At 37.3% G+C, this 22,848-nt stretch overlaps 1 protein-coding gene across 4 annotated transcripts in view; it reads left to right on the top strand.

Moving 5' to 3' along the window:
- The window catches only part of BAZ1A (bromodomain adjacent to zinc finger domain 1A), a 61,490-nt gene that overhangs the window by 33,442 nt on the left and 5,200 nt on the right, over positions 1-22,848 (top strand). For 3 of the 4 annotated variants that reach the window (XM_082760910.1, XM_082760908.1, XM_082760909.1), the window contains 12 exons: positions 2-148; positions 3,033-3,128; positions 3,256-3,480; positions 4,109-4,274; positions 4,558-4,671; positions 5,857-5,981; positions 6,939-7,544; positions 10,366-10,529; positions 10,715-10,869; positions 13,449-13,597; positions 21,139-21,386; positions 21,496-21,722. In XM_082760910.1, coding sequence (XP_082617036.1) covers positions 2-148; positions 3,033-3,128; positions 3,256-3,480; positions 4,109-4,274; positions 4,558-4,671; positions 5,857-5,981; positions 6,939-7,544; positions 10,366-10,529; positions 10,715-10,869; positions 13,449-13,597; positions 21,139-21,386; positions 21,496-21,722 — 2,422 coding nt within the window. The remainder of the gene's footprint in view (position 1; positions 149-3,032; positions 3,129-3,255; positions 3,481-4,108; positions 4,275-4,557; positions 4,672-5,856; positions 5,982-6,938; positions 7,545-10,365; positions 10,530-10,714; positions 10,870-13,448; positions 13,598-21,138; positions 21,387-21,495; positions 21,723-22,848) is intronic. The other variant, XM_082760911.1, reaches the window with a different exon arrangement.

The following is a 22,848-nucleotide window of genomic DNA, read 5'->3' as shown; positions in this document are numbered from 1 at the left end:
GAAGTTTTAGAGGAAGCTCTTGTAGGAAATGACACTGAAGGCCCACTATGTGAATTGCTGTTTTTCTTCCTGACTGCCATCTTTCAGGCAATGGCCGAAGAGGAGGAGGAAGTGGCCAAAGATCAAATAGCTGATGCTGAGACCAAAGGTCAGATCCTTAATTTTACTGCTGAAAAAATGAAATTTCACTTGAATTAACTTCAAACTGCATGATTTGTGTTGTTTCCTTGTTTAACCTCATCTTATTATGCATGGATATTGTATATAAATGATCTTGTTTTTTCACTTATCTGAAATTAAAGATTTGAACTGGGCGTGGAGGGTGGGGGCTGGGGAAAATATAGGAAAAAGCAAGCTCATTCAGTTGTATCCAGTAAAGCATAATAAGCATTTAACAGCACTGCTTATGCTTTGGAGGTGAAGGAAACGTGTGTTCACCTTTTGTCTTCCTGCTGTTCCTCCTTCAGCACTGCTAGATGTTTCTCCTGAGGGTCAGGAAAGAGTTATTTTTCCTGAATCTTTTCAAAGGTCTTTACCTAGGAAAAAAATGTCTGTATCTAGTTAGTTGTGCTAGGAAGTTTTTGGTGTATAATGGAGATTTCAATATCCATCATCCTTCAAGACATACAAGTGTAAAGTTACAGTGATGAAATGCTTACTGGGTTTGTAGATTTCCAGTGTCGCTGTCTTTAGGCTTCACGGTAAGGCTCAAAGTTGCACACGTTTTTACAGGCATTCAGTATACTATAAACACTACTCAGAAGGAAGCACAGAATTTATTCCAAATTTATGTAGTAAACAACATTTTGTCTGCATCCTTAATAAGCTGTTCCTGTGTAGTGTTGGGGCAGATCAGTGATTCAGCCAGTAGTCTGTGAATGCTCTAAGGTTCATTTGGCAGAGCGTTGTACTCTATTGATGCTACCCAGGGTGCTTTCCCAGGGTTTGTCAATAACACAGACTTAGTCTTCTGATTATGCCCTTGCAAGGCACTTCTCCCTTGCTTGTTTTAGTTCAGCTATTTAAAGCCTTTCTGTGGATCAAGGGACTGATCCTAGCTCTTCATTACGCTCATCCATCTATCAAACATACCAAAAATGACAGTCTATCAATGTGTTAATATGATTGAGGAGGTAGAAGGAAGCACCAGGATGGAAGCCTGGAAAAAACTCAAAATATTCAAAATGCAAAATGCTACTGCTGCATGTACCTTCTGTGTTTTGAATCTGAGGTCTCAGACTTTTCCCAATTCTCTTGCTTCATGCAGTGCTTGGTGGAAAGGGACAACAGCTATTGCCACGCTGCTGTTGTCCACCAGGTCTGGTGTTTATGGACTGTCAAACTTGGTGTATAGTTAAAGAGAAGCTCTGATCGATTCTTCCTTCTAGTCTTATGTCATTAGAGTTAGGTGGAAATATAAGAGCATTTTCTGTCTGATTTGATGATTCCTTTAATTCCTCCCTTGAAAGCTGTGCAATACTTTTGTACTTATGTCCAATCTATGAAATATCATTATGTAAGACATGAATGCTGTATTCAGGAAGAGAGACGGCTCTTGTTATTTGAGTAAAGTTACAGATTAAATGCAGAGTTAAGAAATTTGCACTATAACCGCTAAATTCAATAGTAATTATATAAATTTACCTCTTAAGTACTGGGAGCACGAGTTGGGCAATATAAATGAAGATTTTATTGAGATAATTTTAGAGTAGTTGATGAAATTCCATATTCACAGGAATGAGTAGAAGAAAATCCAATGTAATTCTTGTTTGATTTTACTACATAGGGCCGGCAATTGCAAAAACATGCAGCGTCATTTCTAGTTTGGTAGAGTTGTGGGCAGGGCACTCTGTTACCTACTTTCACTTTAAACATTTGAACTTTCGTTTTTTGTAATTCCTGTTTAGAAGCTTCTTTCCTGTAAAAGAATAAGATGTTTTCTCCTCTGTGGTTCTGGCTAACCAAACTGTTAATAGTCAGCATGAATGTGTGCTCACTTACATTCTGTGCAGGCAGTGCTTCTGTGACAGAAAATATCATGGGTGCAGGGTTTTGATGTATAGTACTTTCTCAAACAGTGTTACAAGATAGGTAAGATGGAAGGGAGAAACGGAGAGATTAATTTTGCGATGCCTTGGTAACAGGTTTCAAACAACATTAATCATCATTCAAGACTCAGTTGTGGACTTACTTTTTATGTAGTCTTAGTTTGGATTTGTGGCTCTTTGTTCAATTGGTGACTTAGGTCCAACTCATTAGGCAGTTACTGAATAAAGTGAAATTGTTGAAACAGCATATAACGCTGAAAACAAATCTGCCAGCCCTCTGGAGAAATGCCTGTAAGTGCAAAGGAAATTTCTGTCTAAAAGACAGGAATTTTGCTGTTTCTGCTTTCTAGTCCCCCTGCTTTCCTTGTCAGTTTGCTAATATGTGATGCTACTTATTAACTGCAGCTGCTTCTTTTGGCAAAATATTGTTTGTTTTTAAAGTCTTGGTAATCATATTTGTGTGGAACAGTGAGGTTATCTCTAAGTTGCATATTAAAAGCATACAGTGAATGGTGATAACCAGCATCAAAATGTCTAATTGGCTTGGATGGTCTTTCCTAAAACTTAAATGGTAAGAAGTAACAGTGCATTTGAAGGGACAAAATGGAGGTGTGTTTGCATTTTGCTTTTTTTTTTTTTTTTGCTTTCAAGTGTGTTTCCTGCTTCATTTCTTCACTGCCTCTTATATTGCCATTGTGCATGTCTTGTGCATTGTGGTTGCTTTAGCAGCTTACATACGTACTGCTGGGAGAATAGTGTGTAGCATGTGGTGCATGTCCTTAGTTATTAGTTGGGTTTTTAGTTGCATTTAAAGATACGTTACTTCTAATTTGGATGTTGAATTGATTTTTGAATATATTCATGCTTTTGTAAATATCGGGCCTCTTCTTGCTTTGTCTGCAACTTTAAAAAATGGCTTGCTTTCCTCCCTTCCACAGTACAAGTTTTAACTTGCACTAGAATAAAGTGTTTATTTCCTTAAAGATTTAACAGAGGCTTTGGATGAAGATGCAGACCCCACAAAATCTGCACTGTCTGCAGTTGCAACTTTGGCAGCTGCATGGCCCCAGTTACATCAGGGTATGTGTGGGTTTCACTTCTTGTTTTGTTACTGTTCTTGTTTTACTCTGTATTTTAAAGCACGTTTTTATTTGTATATGCATTTAAATGTCTATATAAAATAACTGTTCGTTCTTCTCAACTATAGGCTGCAATTTGAAAAACTTGGATCTTGATAGCTGCACTCTTTCTGAGATTCTCAGACTTCACATTCTAGCGTCAGGTGCCGATGTAACATCAGCCAATGCAAAATATCGCTACCAGAAACGAGGAGGGTTTGATACTACTGATGATGCTTGCATGGAGCTGCGATTAAGTAATCCTGGTCTCTTGAAGAAACTTTCAAGTACCTCAGTATATGACTTGTTGCCAGGTAATAAGACAATAGATGTTAGGGATGATTAGACTGCTTGTCAAGTGATCAGGTTTTTTTGTACCTTAAGATCAATAGTGGTCAAAGTTAACTATGTGGTAGAGTATTTTAGGTCTGAAAGGATCTCTGGGGGTCATGTAGGTCTCACCAGATCAGAAATTGCATAGGTAGCATCTTATTATGTCTAAGAACCTTTTTATAAGCCTATAAAAAAGGTTAGTTTTACTTGTCATAAGGGGCTCTATGTGATAGAAACACCTGAGCATTTGATTCAGTCTTATGTTTTTTGTTGCCATTCTATTTTGGGTTTTGTTTATTTGTGAATGGAGAAAAATGGTTATCTACTGTTCCTTTCATCTCTGCTTTAAAAGCGATATTGCATTTTAGTTCTTTTCCATGCTAGAAGTTGATAAAATAAAAGCTAAGACTTCCATTTCTGAGCAAAGATCTTTTTACCATTTCAAGAAAAGCCTCTTTGCAAGTGCAGCTATTATACTACAAGAGTTTGACTTCTGACTACTTGCTTTTTTGAGGAGTGTTTTTACATGCTTCTGTCTGAAGTGTATAGGAGTAAGGATTACTTACCGGTTTCGTAATGAAATGTAAACGTTGGTCTGAATTTTATTAGGAGAAAAGATGAAGATCCTTCATGCCCTCTGTGGGAAACTTCTGACTCTCGTCTCCACTCGAGATTTCATTGAGGATTCTGTTGATGTATTACGACAGGCAAAACAGGAGTTCAGAGAATTGAAGGCAGAACAGCATCGCAAAGAACGAGAGGCGGCAGCAGCAAGGTAGAACTGAGTTGCAGGAAGCTGAACGTTGTTGACACAAATTAGACTAATCTTCAGTTGCAAAAGGCATATAAAAAAAGCTAACTGTTTGTATTTTATACTGGTTTCTTGAGACCCTAGAGAGCAGTGAAACTTCATTGTGTTTAGGATTGTGCTTTTCCACTTTACTGTTATTTTTATATGATATTGTAAAGGAAAAAGATGTAGCCAGATCAGATACTAGATTAATTGCAACTGATTTTCTGTTTTTTTTTGGTGTTTTTTTTTTTTTTTTTACTATTAGGATACGTAAGAGGAAAGAAGAAAGGTTAAAAGAACAAGAGTTAAAAATGAAAGAGAAACAAGAAAAGCTGAAGGAAGAAGAGCAAAAAAATCCTGCCACGGAAGTATCTGTTGGGTATGATAACGTGGTATTACTGTGGTACATTGTAATACAGCACTTCTCAGTTACATGGCCAGATCTTGCCTATGTAGTTTTATTGACTTGTTCATATATAAAGCTATATATTCATTAAAGTATATAGCCCTTTGTGTTTTTTTCTTCCTGGTGTTTTAGAATTATTTTATGAGAGCAATTTTATTTTTTAAATTTTTATTATATTTATAACTTTGTTGAAAGCTTGACAGCTTTACCAACTGATAAAAGGAACTTGCGAAATCTAATCTGTATTTTTTGCACTACTTGTCTTACCTGTTTCATAACTATGAATATCCTCATAAGAAACCCATTCTAGTTTGTTTTTTAATTTGAAGAATTGGCCTGATCTGAACTAAATAATACTGACCTTGCATAACAGTTTACAAACCAAATTTAGTAGCATTAAAAAAAAAATAATGCTGTGCTATCCCATGAGATTTCCATAGAACTGAAGTTTTTGTTCTGTTATTAAAACTGTATGATTTTAGGAGGTAAAATTTGTGTGTATCCAACTGTTCTGATTCCAGAAAAAAAAATGTACACTGTATCCCTACCTGCTTGAGGAGGGTAGTTAGCTAAATAAATCTACTTGCAAGAGGTGAGCAAGGGCCAGAGACAGATCTGTGCTGTTTCTGAAGCTATAATTGCTGTGTGTGTTTGTGCAAAATGTTATCCTGTAATGGTTGCATGTAATTTTGTTGGTTTTGGATCGTATTTGTTGGATTAGGGAGAAAAATGTGTAACAAACACTATATAAAGTAGTATATATTTTGATGAGGGGATATATATATTTTTCATGACCAAAAATATAACATAATTTGGCTTAGTAGAGGTACCTTTGGAAAACACCAAACGGGCTGATTATAGTAGTGGTGTTTAAATGCAAGAGTTAATACCGAAGATCTGGTTTTAGTCTTCAATATGGAACTTCCCAGTTTCAGTTCAGTGGGTTTCTTATGGTGTTTTTAATATATTATGAATGTTCATTTTTTTTTAAATAGAAAATATGCAGCGTTATAGATCTGTGACAAGCTGAAGTACTTCTGAGAGGAAAATACTGTTTGTGTTGAAGATGCCATGTTTATACCATGTATTCTTTTTAATTCCATTCAGCTTTTAATATGTGGTTGCTCAGCCTGTCACCTTTTTTTGTAATTGCCTCAGGGAGGAGGAACGGGAAGACCTTGATACTAGTGCAGAGAGCAAGGAAACTGAACGTAAAGAGCAAGATGTAGACACAGTGACAGAAGATGAAGAAGAGCTGGGACCAAACAAAAAAGGAAGAAGAGGTAATACTATAAAGCACGTGTGTTTGTGTGAATGCATGCACACAACTGGGCAGTTCTTGTTTAAACTTTCAGTAAGCATCTGTCTTTTTAACTTTTTAAAGAAAAAAAAGATCATGCTCATAGTGGGCTATTCATTGAGTTTAGCTGGCCTGATGTAGATCTAGCTGTCATCTGTATGTTCGTTTCCTCTCCTGCTTCTTGTGTTGTATACTTGCCTGACAGACAATTACAGTTACAAGTAATGTACTTCAGTGACTTTGAAGGAATCTCATCTAATGTTTTTTATTCTTTTTGTTAGAAATTTTCAACAGGTTTCTAAAATAACACGTTACAACGAGTGATTGGATTTAGTTTGCTTTTGTTAATGAAGCAGTGTGCCTTTTGTGTAAGAATGAAATCAGACTTATTCCCAGACTTCCTAAGCAGCTGTTAATAGCAGCTCTTGTACAGTAATTGCCATAGCCTATTGCTTGTAACTAGACATAAGTTTCATGAGAGGAAGATGAATTTTTGAACACTTCTGATTTTGCTTGAGGTTTTCTGGGAATTTAAGTTCATTATTTTGAGTATGGTAAATACAGTCCAAAACATAGTTTGAATTCGATTGCTAGAGTTTTATTTTATTGTAATAAGACAGTTTTATGGCATTCTTTTAAGTTCTTAGAGTTGTGTGGTTTTTTTTTTTTTTTTTTTTTTTTTTAATAATACTAAAAATCTCAATCTTGGTAAATGAGAGAAGGTACAGTAATTTCCCCTTATTTTATGGGGGAAGTTGGTTAATCACTTCTTTTTCTTTATTAAAGCTGGAGTTGTTTCCTGACTAAGCTGATAGTTTTTGACAGTGTAAGTTTAGATAGTCGTGAAGGGAGATGACTTAAACCAACCCTTATAAATTATTTCTTTAGCTAAAATAAATCTAAGCATGTTGCTACCGCTCTTTTTTCTTTTAACTTTTAGGAAGGAGAGGGCAAAATGGATATAAAGAATTTACAAGACAAGAAGAGACTTCTGAAAAGAGTGAACCACTTACTGCTGAAGACGAAGAAGCTTTAAAACAGGAGCAACAAAAGAAAGAGAAGGAACTACTAGAAAAGATTCAGAATGCAACAGCCTGCACAAATATTACCCCCTTAGGTCGTGACCGTATGTACCGACGCTACTGGATTTTCCCCTCTGTTCCTGGATTGTTTATAGAAGAGGACTATTCTGGTCTCACAGAAGACATGTTGTTGCCTCGAACCTCTTCCTTTCAGAATAGTGTACAGTCTTGCACAAGTGAACCTCAGGTATTCAGTAAAACTGGAGAGTCTTTGAAATCCTCTGAATCTACCTCCAATATTGACCAAGATTCACACACCAGTGTTGTTGTAGAGGTGCCAAGGCCAGTATATAAACCAAACCGTTGGTGCTTTTACAGTTCTCGGGAACAACTGGACCAACTTCTAGAGGCTCTCAATTCCCGAGGACATAGGGAGAGTGCCTTAAAAGAAACTCTTTTACAGGAGAAAAATAGAATATATGAACAACTAAGCAGTTTTCCTGTGGAAAAATTCCATATTCCAGGTAAAGGAAAGGTTCCTGATTTTAATTTGCTTCCACAGTTGTAATTCCTATATTATATACTAGAAACTTCTAACTCTCATTTAATTATAATTCATTCCTAAGAACAATTCTTACTACTTAAGCGTTACTTTGCTCTATGGAAAACATGGTGTATTTTTTGTTTTGGTTTCTTTTTTTCTAACTGAGAACTAATTTTGTGATACTTTATGCTTAAAAAAGCAATATTTTCATCATGAGGAAGCAATTTGAGCTTTGGGAAAAGATTACTAACGGATAGAGATAAATATCTGTTAACGGTTAAGTCATAGTATTGATTTGATGTCCTCATTTCCAATGTGGTGAGACTCAAGTGATGCTGGAGAAGGAAACTTCACAAAGGGAGTTGATTTATTGTCACATGGATTTTTGAGTAGGTGGGACACGTTCTTTCATAACAATGCTTGAAATTACTCAAAGGCCTTTGCTGGACTGAGTGTTGTGAGCAAGGGAAAGATAGCATTATTGCAGGGTCATACTAAAACATTTAGGGAGGAAAAAGTGTAGCTGTGTTGGTTGTTGTGTAACGTTACATTAATGCTGTGGATTCTGCGTTGGGCTGCTTTTTGTTTTTTCTCTCCCTCTCCTTTGGCAAATGATCATTACAAGAGGAGGAAGCATATGCAGAACAGTATTGTTCTTACGGGTTTAAAAGAGTAAAAGTGTAAAACCATGCTAAAGTTAGGACCTAAGTTTTGTTTGGTTGTTTGCTTTTCCCCTCTTCCCTCTTGGCCAAGTATTTTTTCCATTTGTTGTCCCAAAGCATTGTCTCCAATTGCTGGTAAAATCCTGCATATGTAAGCTTGCACCTGGTTTGTTTGTAGAATGGTGATGGGTAGAGGATGTTACCAAAAGTAAACTCCAGGGGGTAATGTTCAAGAAATGGCATTTTGTTTTGTATGATAACAAAACTACTGTGAAGATTTTGTGTCATCTCTACATGGGCAAGGGAGAGTTATTTACAGCAGGACTGTATTCTGTTTTTGCTGGATTGTACACGCCAGGGCATGCTGCTAACAATTTGGGTACAGGTACTAATAAATCCATAACAGATCTACCCTTCTGGTGGAAGCTAGCACAGCACTGACTCTGCATAGTAATTAAGCTTTATTTGGAGGTCTTACAGCTATTTCCCTGGATTTTGATGTGAAAATCTCTCACTTTATACTATGCACGTGCATGTGTGTGTTTGGGGGGATTTTCCTTATTTTCCTGGACAAAGATCCTTTATATGCATTTTTGTGTGTTGCTCTGTCCGCAATGCAACTTGATTTCCAAATCACAATTTTTAGTTCTGTTGATGCTAGAATTTTTAGAATAGGATTAATTTAAAAATCTTTGAACCTCAAATTTTTCAGTGTAGTAAAGCAAGAAAATTAAAACACAGTGGCCTAATACCAATGCTTCCTTTTTAATGTGATAAGAAACAATAAGCAGATATAGCTTTCCTTTAAAGGGAGCTTTACTACAGTGGAATTGAGCTGCTGCCTTGGTTCCTTCACTCACGTGACTTGATTCAAGTAATTGAGAACTGTTCTGTGATTCTCTAGACTACCATTCTTCTTTTTCCATTTCCCACTCACACTCAAAAGAGCAAGCAAAGAAATAGGATATACCCTATTACTTAATTAAAATTTAAGTAATATTAAGTTAATGGACACTGGAATTACTTTTTCCATATCAATTACTTGCAAGCTAATTGCTGCTGTATTAGTTCTGCTCTAGAAAAGGCATTTCTCTTCTGATTTTTAAACAAAATTTAAACAAAAAAGGATGTTTCTCACATCCAGACAGAGTATGCTAGTATCCATTTTCAGAATATTTGCATAATTACGTTCAGTTACAGGGAATTGTTTCTGCACTTGAGTGTCTTAGAAACTTGTCCTGTACTTCCTCGACAGCAGCTCTAAGGTAACTTTTGATTAAATACCTCTGAGTTTTTGTATATTCTTTTCATCACTACATTTGGAGGATTTAAGGTAAATCATATGAAGAGATGTCTGCCATGTCTGCAGATTTACAAACAGCAATTTAAGATGTGTGCATAACTTCAGCTCTTTCCTGTGGCTTCTGAACTTTTGCATAAATTTTTGGTTCTCCTCTGAAGAGGTCTTTTTGCTTGATAGTATATTATCAGCTCTTCGGCTCTTCCTTTTTTTGTAACATATCTGTTGGCTTGTTCCTTTTTTAGCTCCACTTTCTTCTAATTAGAGGACGCAGTTAGTCTAGTGCGTTCCTGTGACACTTACCTGTTTGCTTTCAAAATAACTTTTTAAAAAGGGACTATACCTTGTTCTGTTGGTTTCTGTGACTTGACAATTGCATATGCATGTTTTAAATATTACGATAAAGATCCATGCACAAAGGAAAGGTGAGTTCTGCTAGTCTGCAAAGTAACAATAATGCAATACAAAACATACCAGAAGTGTGACTTTATTCATCTTACAATTTTTCTTCTCTTGTGTTCATAGCAGAGTTGTTGATAAATATGCCTGGCAGATAAAAGTAGTAGATAAATGCAAAACAATGACTTCTTAAAATCGACAAGAATTTCTTATCCCGTGTGTTGGGATGCACAGATGCTTGTCTTCAGGTCTTCTCTTAAAAGGATATTCTGCTTGCCTGGATCAGATGCCTTAGTTGGTGTGGGGGTGTTGGTGTTGACAACTGCTGTTATATGAAGGGAGTTCTGAACCACTGTTTAGATTTTTCTGCCTTGTACAACCGATTGCTCTCTCCACTGCCAGGAAGCCCTCTAACGGTTACTTACTTGATGTTATTACAGACAAACCTCAAAGTGACATGAGACCTCCTTCAGGACGTGGAAGGATGCAGAATGCCCATGATGCATCCCACATCTCTGCAGAAAAGCAGCTTGAACTGAGACTTAGAGACTTCCTTTTGGACATTGAAGACAGGATCTACCAAGGAACACTGGGGGCTATTAAGGTACTTGTGAACTGTAGAGCACCTAGGAGCACAGTGGTGCCGTCAAGTCTGTAACCTAAATGAGAAGTCTTGCATGCTGTGGGTTTCACTGACAATGTAATATAATTAAGTGTAGACAGTAATTGGCACTAGAAGTTTGTGGCCTTTGATTCTTCAGAAACTTAAAATTTGTATGTTTGCTTCAGGTTATAGACAGACAGTCTTGGAGAGCAGCCTTAGAACATGGGCGGTATGAGTTCTTAAATGATGAAAACAAAGAAAATGGTATAATTAAAGCTGTGAATGAAGAATCTGAAGAAATGGAAACTGATGATCAAGATAAATTTATTGTGAAAGACCGGTAAGAACTGCCATTTAAATGATGACTCTTCTCTGTGAGTTCTGTAACAGTACTCTAGTTTTCCACCTTCAAACCTTCACTCTTAATTTATATGAGTTGGTATTTTTGAAAAGATAAGTTTTAAGTTTTGAGCTGTAAAATGGGGTATTTTAGCATTGGTTTATATTTTGTAAATGACACGGTTCTATTACCAAATAAAACAAAGACAGCTGCAGGCCAGCTTGACAAGTGCTACCATTCAGATACTGTGCTGCTCAAAGTGAATGTCCTTTTTAGCATGAATTCACATGTTCCAAATTTAAAAATCACTTAAAATACAGGGAAGAAATACCCTGGTGTTTTTCTCATTTTCCAGAATAAAAGCTTTGTGGAAAGAGTAAGAGCGTTTAAAAGGAACGGTGGTAATACTCATGTACTATGCACCTCTCCATGAGTCACAGTAGGAGCCATCAGTGCAACAGGTCATGGTCTGCATTAGTCTTTGGCGCTGTAGCAAAACAGCAATACAACCTTAAAATTTAATAATGATGATCCTTTTGTAGAGCAAACTACAGACTTAAAAAAAAAATAATAATAATAAATTAAAAAAAAATAAAAAAGAGATGAAATGTCAAATCAGCATTGGAACTACAAAAGCACTTTCTTTTTTTCTAAACAAACTCTTGAGAGAGATGAGAGACTTTTACCAAATCAGCATTTGTAAATCAAACCATAGTGATTCAGGTTTTGTAAATATTTAATTCTCAGAAGTTGCATACTTGTCAGAAATAGTTATACCTTAATTTACTTAATACATACAAACCTGTGTCTTGAAAGGATGTAAATGTTAAATTATTGCAGGGAAAAAAGATTCACTGGAAGCAATCCTTGTACTAATGTACTGTTTGCTTATGTATTCTGTGAGGTTTTCTGCAATTAAATTTTTATTTTATGAAGACCATATTCCTGGATAGGCTCTTGAATCCTATATTGAGTGTGGGAATTTATTTTTTAAGGTTCTATGTTTTTTTTTCTCCTTTTATTGCAGTTTGCTGAATAAGTACTTTTCTGTCAGACTCTCCTTTGAATCTGAGTTCTCCAGTTCTGTGCAAAATACTTAGGGTCATCTCCCTTATATGAATTACACAATCTATAGATACTTGCTTCCTGAGAATTGTAACAGCAGAAATATTCTGCTGTTTTCATTTATCATGAAGCTAAAATTCGACTGTCTCCAGTTACCTTGGGCACTTGCTTCTATTGCTGTCTCTTAATTCAGTGGCAGAAGCTTGTTGCTTCGTTTTTAGCACTTGATTCAGACTCTATCAAAGTTCCTGAGTTGTTGCCACTCTAATATTAAAGTCTTGAATATTAAAACAGACTATGGGATTCTGCAATCATATGACAGATTCTTTTTGATGCTGGGCTTTTTATCCACCCAGAGTGACATCTCATTAAGACTGTGGGGTTTGACTAGTGAAATGTAAATAAGCATGCAGCTTTTTTTCTGTCTGCTTTCAGGCTCTCTGAATGTGTGACTGCAAAATATAATGAACAGCTTTTAAGTGTGAAAAAAGAAGAGGGACAACCAAAAGCATTGCACGTTCACTAGAATAAAGCACAATCCAGACGGTCTTAATTAGTTATTTTTTTTACAAACCCCAAGTAGAAATTGAATTTTATTTTCATTAGTTTGAGTTGCTTTCCTACACTATACTTATTCTTGTGGTTGAGAAGATTAACTGCGCTTTGAAATGATTACTTAACTGCCTTCTTTGAGCAAAGACTGTTTTATTACAAATCTACCTTAATTCTTGGTTGAGAATTTAAAAGAAAAAAAATAAACACCCACAGCACATCCCTTTCAAGTCAGCATGTTTTGTTTTATTCAGCACAGTTGCTGAGGCCAGGATCTTGGGTGCCTTATATTCTGCTCCTAACATTAATCCTTAGGAGAAACCATATACTTGAAATACTGGCTTTGTTTGTTTTCATCTTTATCATTGAAATTATGTAGTTTGCTCATTTGTTTAAACTAAACTGTTGAAGAGATGCTTTGTATAATGAAAAGATTGGAAATATTTTTAAGTGACTTGCTATGGATGTTGAACGTGACTTTTTTTTTTTTTGCTGTGGGATTTTTTCTTTTTAACTTATGGGAAGAGTTAGTATTTTAGAAGGTTCTTAAAAGATGAGAATATAAAGACTTTTCAATGTAACATTCTAAAATTATTTTAGGGTTTTATTTCATTTTTTTTTATTGGAAGAATTATTGAAACTGTGCTCTTTATAGTAATTTCTCATAAATTATCTGGTGGAATCTTCTGAAAATCTTAATTGTAGCAAAATCAGGCATCCATGTTTCTTGAAATTTAGGTATCTTCCTTTACCCAAGGATGATTTATCTCAATTAACTGGACTAATTAACAAAGTTAAGAACTGGGATGACTAATCACACCTGAGCAGTATCTGTTCATGTCTATATTCTATGCATATAAATTAAGTGGGGAAAAAAGAAACCTGTGAATAAAGATAGATGCAGTTATCATGGTGTTGAATTCAAAATACATTAAAATGTGCTTAATACACTTTTGTTTTAGACTTGTCGGATTAAAAACCGAAGCTCCAAGTGCTGCATCAACAAGTACCAGTACTCCTCAGCCAGTTAATAATGTGGTCCACCACTTGGCATCTGCACTGCTCCAGATAGAACAAGGAATCGAGCGCAGGTTTCTCAAAGCACCTCTTGGTAAGCTTTCAGGTTTGAAACTGCGTGTCTCCAGTTTTGTGTCAGATTTCTTTAGACTTTTTGCTTCTTTTGTGGGACTAAATGTTTTAGAGGGATAGGTTGGGGAGAAGAACAAACAGCTAACCTATTGCTAGGTACCATTGTTTAAAAAATAAATCAATACGCATTAGATCATGAGGCGATATTTGTAGTTCACAATGTGCAGAAAGAAAATATGTTAAAAAAAAAAAAAAAAAAGGAACATACATAAAAGTTAGAGTAAAATACGTTGTTACTTAAATACATACCTATTTAACCTGGATCACTTCTGTGATCTTGTTTACATGGTCTCACAATTACACTGATGCACTGGAAGATAAGCTGTACCTTTAGGCAGCAGTGAGTGAGCTTTCTGGGTGAATAATCTGTAATTCAGTACTACTGTTGAAGGTAATGTATCACGGAACTATACTATGAGTTTTGCTCATTAGGTTGTAAAATTTAAACTCCTTTTTATACTGTTTCTGTGAAAACAATATAGTCCTGGTTTGTCTGGATCATCTGTTTAACAATAATAGAATATTTACAATAAAATGTAGTAATGATTTACATTGCAAACTTTCTAGTCCTTAGGTTTTATTTTATGCTGTAAGACTTGGAAATAAAGGGTTCAGAAAACTTAAAGCACTCTTACAGCTTGACTTTAGCACATTCCTTCCTTAAATCCCTCTGTCGTACTCTAGTGGTGAGAGAGAAAATCCAAAGCACATAATGTAGCTTTGTAGCTTTGTTTTCTGGTGATTAATTACTCAGGTCCCTTACCTGGGTCCTTTTGCAGTTCAACACTGGAGGTTTGCTTGAAGATATGTCCTTCCTGAGGCAGTTGTCCCAGCAAGCTTCCTATCCTCGTGTTACACTGAGGAGCTGTGCTTTGTGCCCCAGCTGGACTGGCTCTCGTAGTGGGAGTGTAGCAGGGTTACCAGTGCAGAGCATAACGTGGATATTCCAGAGCATGAGCTGTTACACATGGTATTCCCCCTCTGATAATGATTGCATACAGAATCTGTCAGTTCCAGCAGTTTTTGTTGCAGCAGTTCAAGATGTTCATACAATGAAACCTGCGCTTTCACTTCACATTATTGCTCCATGGCACAGTCAACTTAAAACTTTCTGCATCTCTGCTGCCCCTACATGGAGTCTGTCTTAATATCACTTGCCTCTGAAGATAAGTTTGAGCTAGACTTACGCCAGACAATCTGACACAAGGGCAGGGTCCCTTCTGCAAGCTTTTTTTATTGGTGCCGTTACCTCTAGAAGAAGAAAATGCAGCACAATTGAGATGAAAGGGTAAAGCATAGGAGTAGCTAAAATCACAGCTGTTTAAAAGTTTTACTGGGTTAAGTGTTTGGTCAATCCAAATATGTCCTCTCTTTCCAAGCCAGGCATGGTGTAGTTTATTTTCTGCCCTATGACTGGACTTACACCATGCATGTGGTGCTTTTAATTGGCAGTACATCTAGTGTTCGTTGTGTTGATTCTGCATGTGTTGTTTGTAAATATGTTGTGCAGCATAAGCCTCCGTTTCCAAACTGTCTGAGTATTTTTGGCAACAGCATTTTGCTGACAGTTGCAAGTTTACTGCATTTACTGAAGTTTACTTTAGGTGCAAGTCTGCACTTAAGGGAGAAAATGACTATTAGGAGGTTATAGATCTGACATCTTGAGTTAGATGAAAAGGGCTAAAAGAAAAGTGTCCCTACAAAAAAAAAACTTACAATACTTCATACCTCATTCATTGTTTTTTCAGTAGTCCCAACTCTGCCATAATCTAACAGTGGTTCAGGGTTTTTGTCTGACCTTTTGATGACGATGCAGTTTCTTGTTTGTTTTTAACTCAGTAATCCTCCTTTCCTTTACAGGCTGTATACTTTATTATGTGATGGAAAAAGTATATAGGGAAAATGATCTTACATGGTCTACGTGTCTCAAATCTCCTCTTTGTTTATATTACCATACTGCCTGGGGATTTGTTCTGCTTTGAGATTACTGTAACGCATGGGGTAACCTACATAGTTCAGGGAGCAGGAAGGGATCCTGGGCTCTATACTGCCTTACTGCCATACCTGCCATACTCATTAAGCTGCAGTGTCAGGTTCCCTTTTCCTTGTTCTACCTTTGGTGCGAAGCGTCTTGTATTTTTGGTTGTGTAATAGCCTGCTCTTACCAGGAGATGAGTCTGAATGAAAGCAAGATCTGAGGAGACATGGCTTTGAACAGCTCTGTACTAAAGAAGGCCTAAAACACACACACATTTCTTGCTGAATTTTCTGACTTCTAGGCAGTTATGTGAAGGGTGCTCTGACTTGGGAGCTTTTGGATGTGACGAGAGGGCAAAACTGCAGAGTCGAGGAAACCTGTGTGCTAGAGAGGCCTCTGGCAAATGGAGGCACTCCAGAGGTCAAGCAGCAGATGTGGATGCAGCCCTTTCTGGATATAGCCCTTCAGTGTTTCAGATTTGTTTAAAACAAACAAAAAAGCAAAAAGAAAATACTATAAAATGTGCAAAGTCTTCTATTCAGGTTAAACTCCCTATGTGGAACCAATGACTTTGTATGTCACCAAAGTAAATTCTGTTTCTCAGCATGCAACTTGCCTGCGTGTAACAGGCAAAGCTCTCTCTTCTCCTAGATAGGTGACATTAGGTGTGTTACTAAACATCCTAATAAAAAATGGATACAGCTGCTTAGTCTGGGACTGACTGTCCCAGAACTGTGATACCTTCTTTCATTGACCTCACTAGGAAATAGCCAAGATAACTACGAGGACAGAAGTTAGTTTTTAGTTTGTAGCCACACAGTTTGTGGGCTTGTTGTCTTGATCTTATTTGGGTTATTGTCTGTCCACTCAATTTTTCTAACAGTTTTTTTTAATAGTTATTCCAACTACTTACTGAAACTTTCCCCTAGAGAAAATGCCTGTATATCTGTTTTTAATATTAAACCTGAGAAACACATCTTTTTTAGATGACGTAATTACCACTGAAGTAAAAACATGCCAAGTCTGCAAGAGGTCTGTTTTGGTAGTAGGTTGGGGAGCACGTTTGATAAAATGAGTACTATTGCATTTCTGCTTTAAACCAACTGAAACTTTATTTTGTCTTCCTTATTTCAGTTGTTGCCTTTGCTGTAGCACTTCCTTTCCCCCATCCCCCCTGCCTCTTTTCACAGTGTGCTCTGTTCCCGTTAGGGATTGGAGCCATACTTAACAATTTTTAGTTTTCGCTCTATTTACAGCTTGTAGCACTAAAGACAGCGTAGTGAAATTCACTGCAGTCACTGGCAAGTTTATCCCGGTGGCCTCCAGGGTGCAGAGCAGACAAAGGGACCCAGCACGGTAATAAAAGGACCAGCTGCTCCTTTTTGCTCCTTTTTTGTTCTAAGGCTCTGTCAGGCTGCCAAGAGCCTTGCTGGTGATTTTGATAAGTTTAGAGTTGAGGTGCATACAAAATATTAAAGTTGAAGAGCAAGAAAAGGCTGACACAGAAGATACTAAAGCTAAAGGAGATCTGGAAACCCCAGAAAGAGCACCCTCTGCCTTGCAGAACTGCTAGATGACTGATAATCTTCTGTTGTTTGGTGATAAAATTTAACAGTACCCGACTTGAATTGTAATGTAAGCATTTCTTTATTATTAATTGTGTTTTTAGAAATCCTTTCATTACGAATCAGCCATGAAAACTTTGATTTTCTTCCTTCAGTCCAAAGTAATATTTGAGGAGAATCTCAAAAAGGAGGGGAGGGGCGAAGTACAGCTTGCAGTACACATTTTTTCCTGCAAAATTCTGAAATGAAACACGTAATAAACAGTTACTTCTTTTTGTTCTAAAACTTAAGCTGTTTGATGGAAACTGAAGTTTGGAGGAAAAAAAAAGAGGAAGTACAAACAATAATTGTTGTGGATTTTGCTTTTTTTTTTTTTTTTTAGTATAAATTGCTTTTTCTTACATTTCAAAATACTTTGTAGTGGAGAAGCAAGTCTCACCATTCCTATTACATAGATGTGAAAACTGAGGTTTAAAATGATGTGATTTGGTCACCCTGGTGTCCAGTGAGTCAGCCAAGAAAAAAATCTTGCTTTCTGTGCTAGTGCAGGACTCCAGTCAATAAGAATCTTTCAGGTACAGTCATACACAGTGTGGGTTTTTGCCATGCACTTATGGGACAAAAAAAGAAAAATAAAAAATACATCTTACTTGCTGCTTTTTGCTCATCTATGTTCCATTCCTTTTTTCCTAGACTCAGATTAGTTTTGTTTCCTCTACTCTCAAAATTGTTTTGCTTTCTGTCTATAATTAGACCTCCTCATGGTAAAATATGGCATCTTCCAGCAGAGATTTGTTTTCTTATTCTTCAGAAAAGGCAGTCAAAGAAGGTACCTTGCATTTGGATCAGATAAAGGTCTACTCTGTCTCTTTTTGGGAGAGCAATTGCATTCTGATACTCAGGAAGGTTCCTGCACACAACTATCATAGGTCATTTCATGTGGACAGACAAGCTAGTTTTCTTGGTCCTTGAGGGCTGTGACCATGAAGCAGGTATATTTTTGCAGTGTTAGGATGTTTGTGGCAGCACAGACCAGACATGTTTGCTGAAAGAAAAACCTTTGTTTACTAAGGTCCTTCTATAGCCATTTATACCAGAGATGGACATAAAGGTAAGGGAGGGTCAATTTAAGAAGCTTTTTGTCTAAACCTTTTGCTCGTAGTGGAAGTCAAAGTGAATCCTGGGCTATGCAATCACTCCACGCACAGCATTCTCTTTACCCTTCCCTGCCTACCTTCTATATGCATGCGTGGTAACAACTGTTCTAGTTACATTTTTAGATTATGCAAATACGGATTATAAAAATTAATTTGAAAATATCCCCCACACTTCAAAAACGTATTTGAAATAACTGTATGAATTTAACGTTAGGTAATGCAGAAGATAATAAAAGAAGCCACAGGGGGGATAAAAAGAGGAAGAGAGTGGAAGACAAGACTAGTCAGAGAGATGGTAAATTTTACATGTTTACTTGTATTGCTAAGAATTAAAGAGCACTTAATTTTTTCTTCACTTTAATTCTGTAGCCAGTTCCTTATGCTGAAGGAATTGCAGTATAAATGCTTAAAAGGTTTAAACCTTATTGGAAGTAAAACAAATATGGCTCAAAGATTTAAAATAAAAAAAATAAAAATAAAATCTGCACCCAGAGATAAAGAACTGTATTTTCTTTTTATCACTTTGGGACAGAAATCTGCATGTTCACGTAATCCTTCCCCCCTTCTTTTTAATGCCTTTTTTTTTAAACTTTGCAGCATTGTGCAACTGCATATCCTTTATAGAAATACTAAGATGGAAAACCCTTCCCTGAACTCAATTAGCTATTGATAGATGAGTGCATAGATCTGTCAAACAACTTCATTTGCATTGTAGCAAGGCTTGGAGGGCTTAGCTGGCAGAGGGGTATCCCACTGAGCCATGTAGAGCCGCTCAGACACAAAGGAAGAGGCCATTTTCCCCTCAGAGTTAACAATATAAATGACAAAGTTGAGGGATGGAAGAAAAAAGTGTTACTTGTATTTCCCAAATTGGGAATGGAAACAGCCGGTGTCACTTGGCACGTTTTCTTTCAGCACTGGGCCATGCTTCAGCAGGTAGTGGTCAGTGATTTCCTTCTGTATTGCAACTGCAGTTTGGCAGTGCATGTATTTGTTGTGTTGTATGGTGAGCTCCATTTGTGAACCATTCCAGGTTACAGATAGTTGCCAATAATAATTAAAAAAAAAAAAAGTAATAATGCTCAAGCTGCCACTGTCAGAAAAGGAAATGCTTGCTAAACTGTATATACAGATAAGATGAATCATCTTTGCTGGAGTTACAGTAGTGATCTGTGGCAGAACTGCGAACTGAACAGGTTTTCAGGTTCTAGTGTAGTGTCCTGACAGGGAATTGTCATTTTCATCTAACTGAATTTCAAATAATACACTGAGAGCTGTACTGCAGCGCTGCAAAGTGGAGCTTGTGCACTACGTGTAGTAAGACTGAACCTGAGAAAGGAAACTTTAAGGACAGAGTAAAGAAATGGTGAGAAATACAGTATTTGCAGTTCAGGAGTGGCTAAATTTTATTTAGGGAGCTGTGCTGCCTGTTTATCCTCTGTCTTTGCTCATTGTTTCTCCTGTGCTGCTTGCTGCTCATGCAAATGTATGCAAGATTAGGCAAATCCTGGCAGACAGTAGATGAGAAGGCAGAACAGCCTTGCCAGGAGAGCAATTAGTCTGATTTTTGTTCTTTCATTTTATCTGTTAGATGTTTTTCTCTTCCTGTTTCTGAGGAGAAATCACTTGGCAGACAGCAGGATTGCAGGCCGTTCCTGTGCCCACTGTGACTGGTAGAGCAGGCAAGGTAGCATTTCATACCTGTGCGCATCGTTAATCAGCTAGAGATCACACAGCAATAACTGGAATATCACTTTTAGAAGGGACATCTTCAGACACTTCTGTTATTAAATTTATTATTGAAGGTACTGCTAGATTTTTCTTAAACCTTCTTGCTTTAAAATGCAAGAAATGGCTTTCAGCACTCAAATTTCCTTTCCACTTAGCAGCAGCAATGCAGGGTGTAACTTAGGCCTTCTTGTTTCTTTAGCTCCTCCAACAGGCCATTTGCTTCTGCAATTCCCAGCTGCACATTGCTGTTCTGTACCACCCCTTTCACTGTTCTGCATGTGTATTTGTGTGACCACTTCAGGGCCTGGACTTCACTTTTTCAAACGGGTTTCGTTTTGATACGACTTCTCCCCCCAATTTATTTCTAACCTCAGGAGGATCCCAGGTCTTTCTTGTTTTGCCACTAGGTGTGTGCCACAGCTTCTCATGTGCTATATTGCTTATAAAATATCAAGAAAACAGGTATTTTTCTATCAGATCAGTCACCCAGTCTGGCTGAGCACATTGACATGCAAATTCCTGTGAAGGCAGAGTGCGGGATAGGAGTAAAGGCACTGAAGCATGGAGGGAGTGCTGCAAAACAGTCTGCTAAATTATAATGGGGCAGGACAAGGGAAGGTGTGAGAGCCCTCTGAGCTGGTTGGTTGGTGGTGGTTCATGGTGTGTGTTTTTTTTCCCCCCACAAAGTCTCTTTTCAATGTCACGCAGTTTATTTAGGTGCAAACATTGTGAAAAGGTGTGATTTTGATCTTAGAAATTATACAGAAAGACTTCTTGAAGTTAAAGCAAATCATTAGGTTTTCAGGTTGACAACTGAGTAAGAATTTTGTCTTATGTATGTGCAAGTTTGCAGCTGAATTGATATTGAAAGATAAAATCCTACAGCTTCAGCAGCTGGAAGACTAGTAAGGAAATACTTGAGTGCTGAAAAGATAAGAAAGATTATTAACCCAGTTTGCTATTGCATTTCTGTTTAAAATACCAAGCCTTACTTCATCATCTGGAGCAACCTGTATGTTTGAAAAAGAAGTTTGATCCTGTTTTTTTTTGTTTTCTTCTCCTCTCATGGCAGATGCCAGCGATGGTGGACGATCCTATAAAACAGTTTTGGATCGCTGGAGAGAGTCACTTCTTTCTTCTACCAGCTTGTCCCAAGTCTTCCTTCATCTGTCTACATTGGATCGAAGTGTCATCTGGTCCAAGTCTATCCTCAATGCTCGCTGTAAAGTGTGTCGAAAGAAAGGTGATGCGGAAAGCATGGTGCTGTGTGATGGCTGTGATCGAGGCTATCATACTTACTGTATCAGGCCCAAGCTTAAGGTATCTGAGGAAAAACACCTTCCTTTCTGCATAAAATTTGAGTAGTTCTTACAGCTAAGTGTCTTACTAATGCTTGTTTTTTTCCCCCCTTTTTTCTTTCTCTTTGTAGGTCATTCCTGAAGGGGACTGGTTTTGTCCAGAGTGCCGACCAAAGCAGCGCTCCAGACGCCTGTCCTCCAGACAGAGACCATCTGTGGAGAGCGATGAGGAGACTGCTGAACGAATAGAAGACGGGGAGGAAGATGCAAACTATGATGAAGTGAGACAAAGTGAGGAAGAGGATTATGAAGACGAGCAAGAGGAAGATGATGAATCTCAAGAGGATGAAGATATGAGGTAAGCAGGCACCCATTAAAGTGGCTTTCTACTGAAATACCTTGATTATTAGGTGGAGTAATTGTTCGTGTAAGAACATGTATTGAAAATCCAGTGAGGGGGTGGGGTGGAAGGAAGCTTGTTATGAATTTGGCACTTACTGATGGGGTTTAAAATTAACAAAAGAGAGCTCCACTGGACTTAGACTCACTTTTCAGAATGAAAATTCCACCTTTAGGTGTGTGGGTGAGGGATGGCCATCAGGGTTGGGGTTCTGTACAACTATTGCTTGAACGTACAATGGAGAGCACTTCAAATGGTAAAGATCTTCCGGAGAAAACATGGAGTTGTTTTCTTCCCATTTTAAATTTTGTGGGACTAGACGCATGCATATAGTAGGTATTAGAACAGTAAGGAAGGTAAGATCATCTGTTGAGCCTGTGTCACATTGGAAGGACTGAGGACTTCTGCAACAGCTGACTTAAGAAAAGGAGAGGGGGGAAAAAAAACAAGCATAAATAATCCAATGTGGTGATGGATTTGATACAGAGCAATAGTATAAACGTTTGCTCAAGGAAACTTCTAATCTGAGAATGCTTTCTGTCTGTTCAGTACAATTGTTTGAATTGACTGAAGCAAAGCTATATCTGGCTCCAAAAATTGAGATTCAGTAGTAAGACAGAAGTTGCATCTTCTTGATAAGTAAAGTTGTCTCTGGGATCTTTCTGTAATGGCAGGAGAAGCTTGAATATTAGTTATAAACGTGGACTAGATTGTAACATTTACATTTAGCTATTTAGAACCATGATTTATTTCTGTAGCTGACCGTGTTCAAAAATCACGGTAGCTAGAACTGCTGTGAGAACTAAGTAGGCAGTTTCAAGAAACTGATAGGTTGTGTTCCAGGTAACAAATCTGCATTGCACAGGCTGCCACGGTGATAGGAATTCTGAGCGTTTCCTTAAAGTATGTGCTGCACATCATATTTGATTAAAAGAATTCAGAGCAGTATTTAAGAGACTGGTGGTTGAGTGAATGCATCAGTGGAAGCCTGTTGCCTACCAGCCTTGAATGGTTTGTGTTTTTTTTTTGTTTTTTTTTTTTTTAAATGCTGAATTAGAAAACTGAGGGGAATTGAATTTGAGGA

Source organism: Aythya marila (assembly GCF_965140915.1).
Source record: "Aythya marila genome assembly, chromosome: 5".
Lineage (NCBI taxonomy): Eukaryota > Metazoa > Chordata > Aves > Anseriformes > Anatidae > Aythya > Aythya marila.
This window is presented reverse-complemented; position numbering and strand designations above follow the sequence as displayed.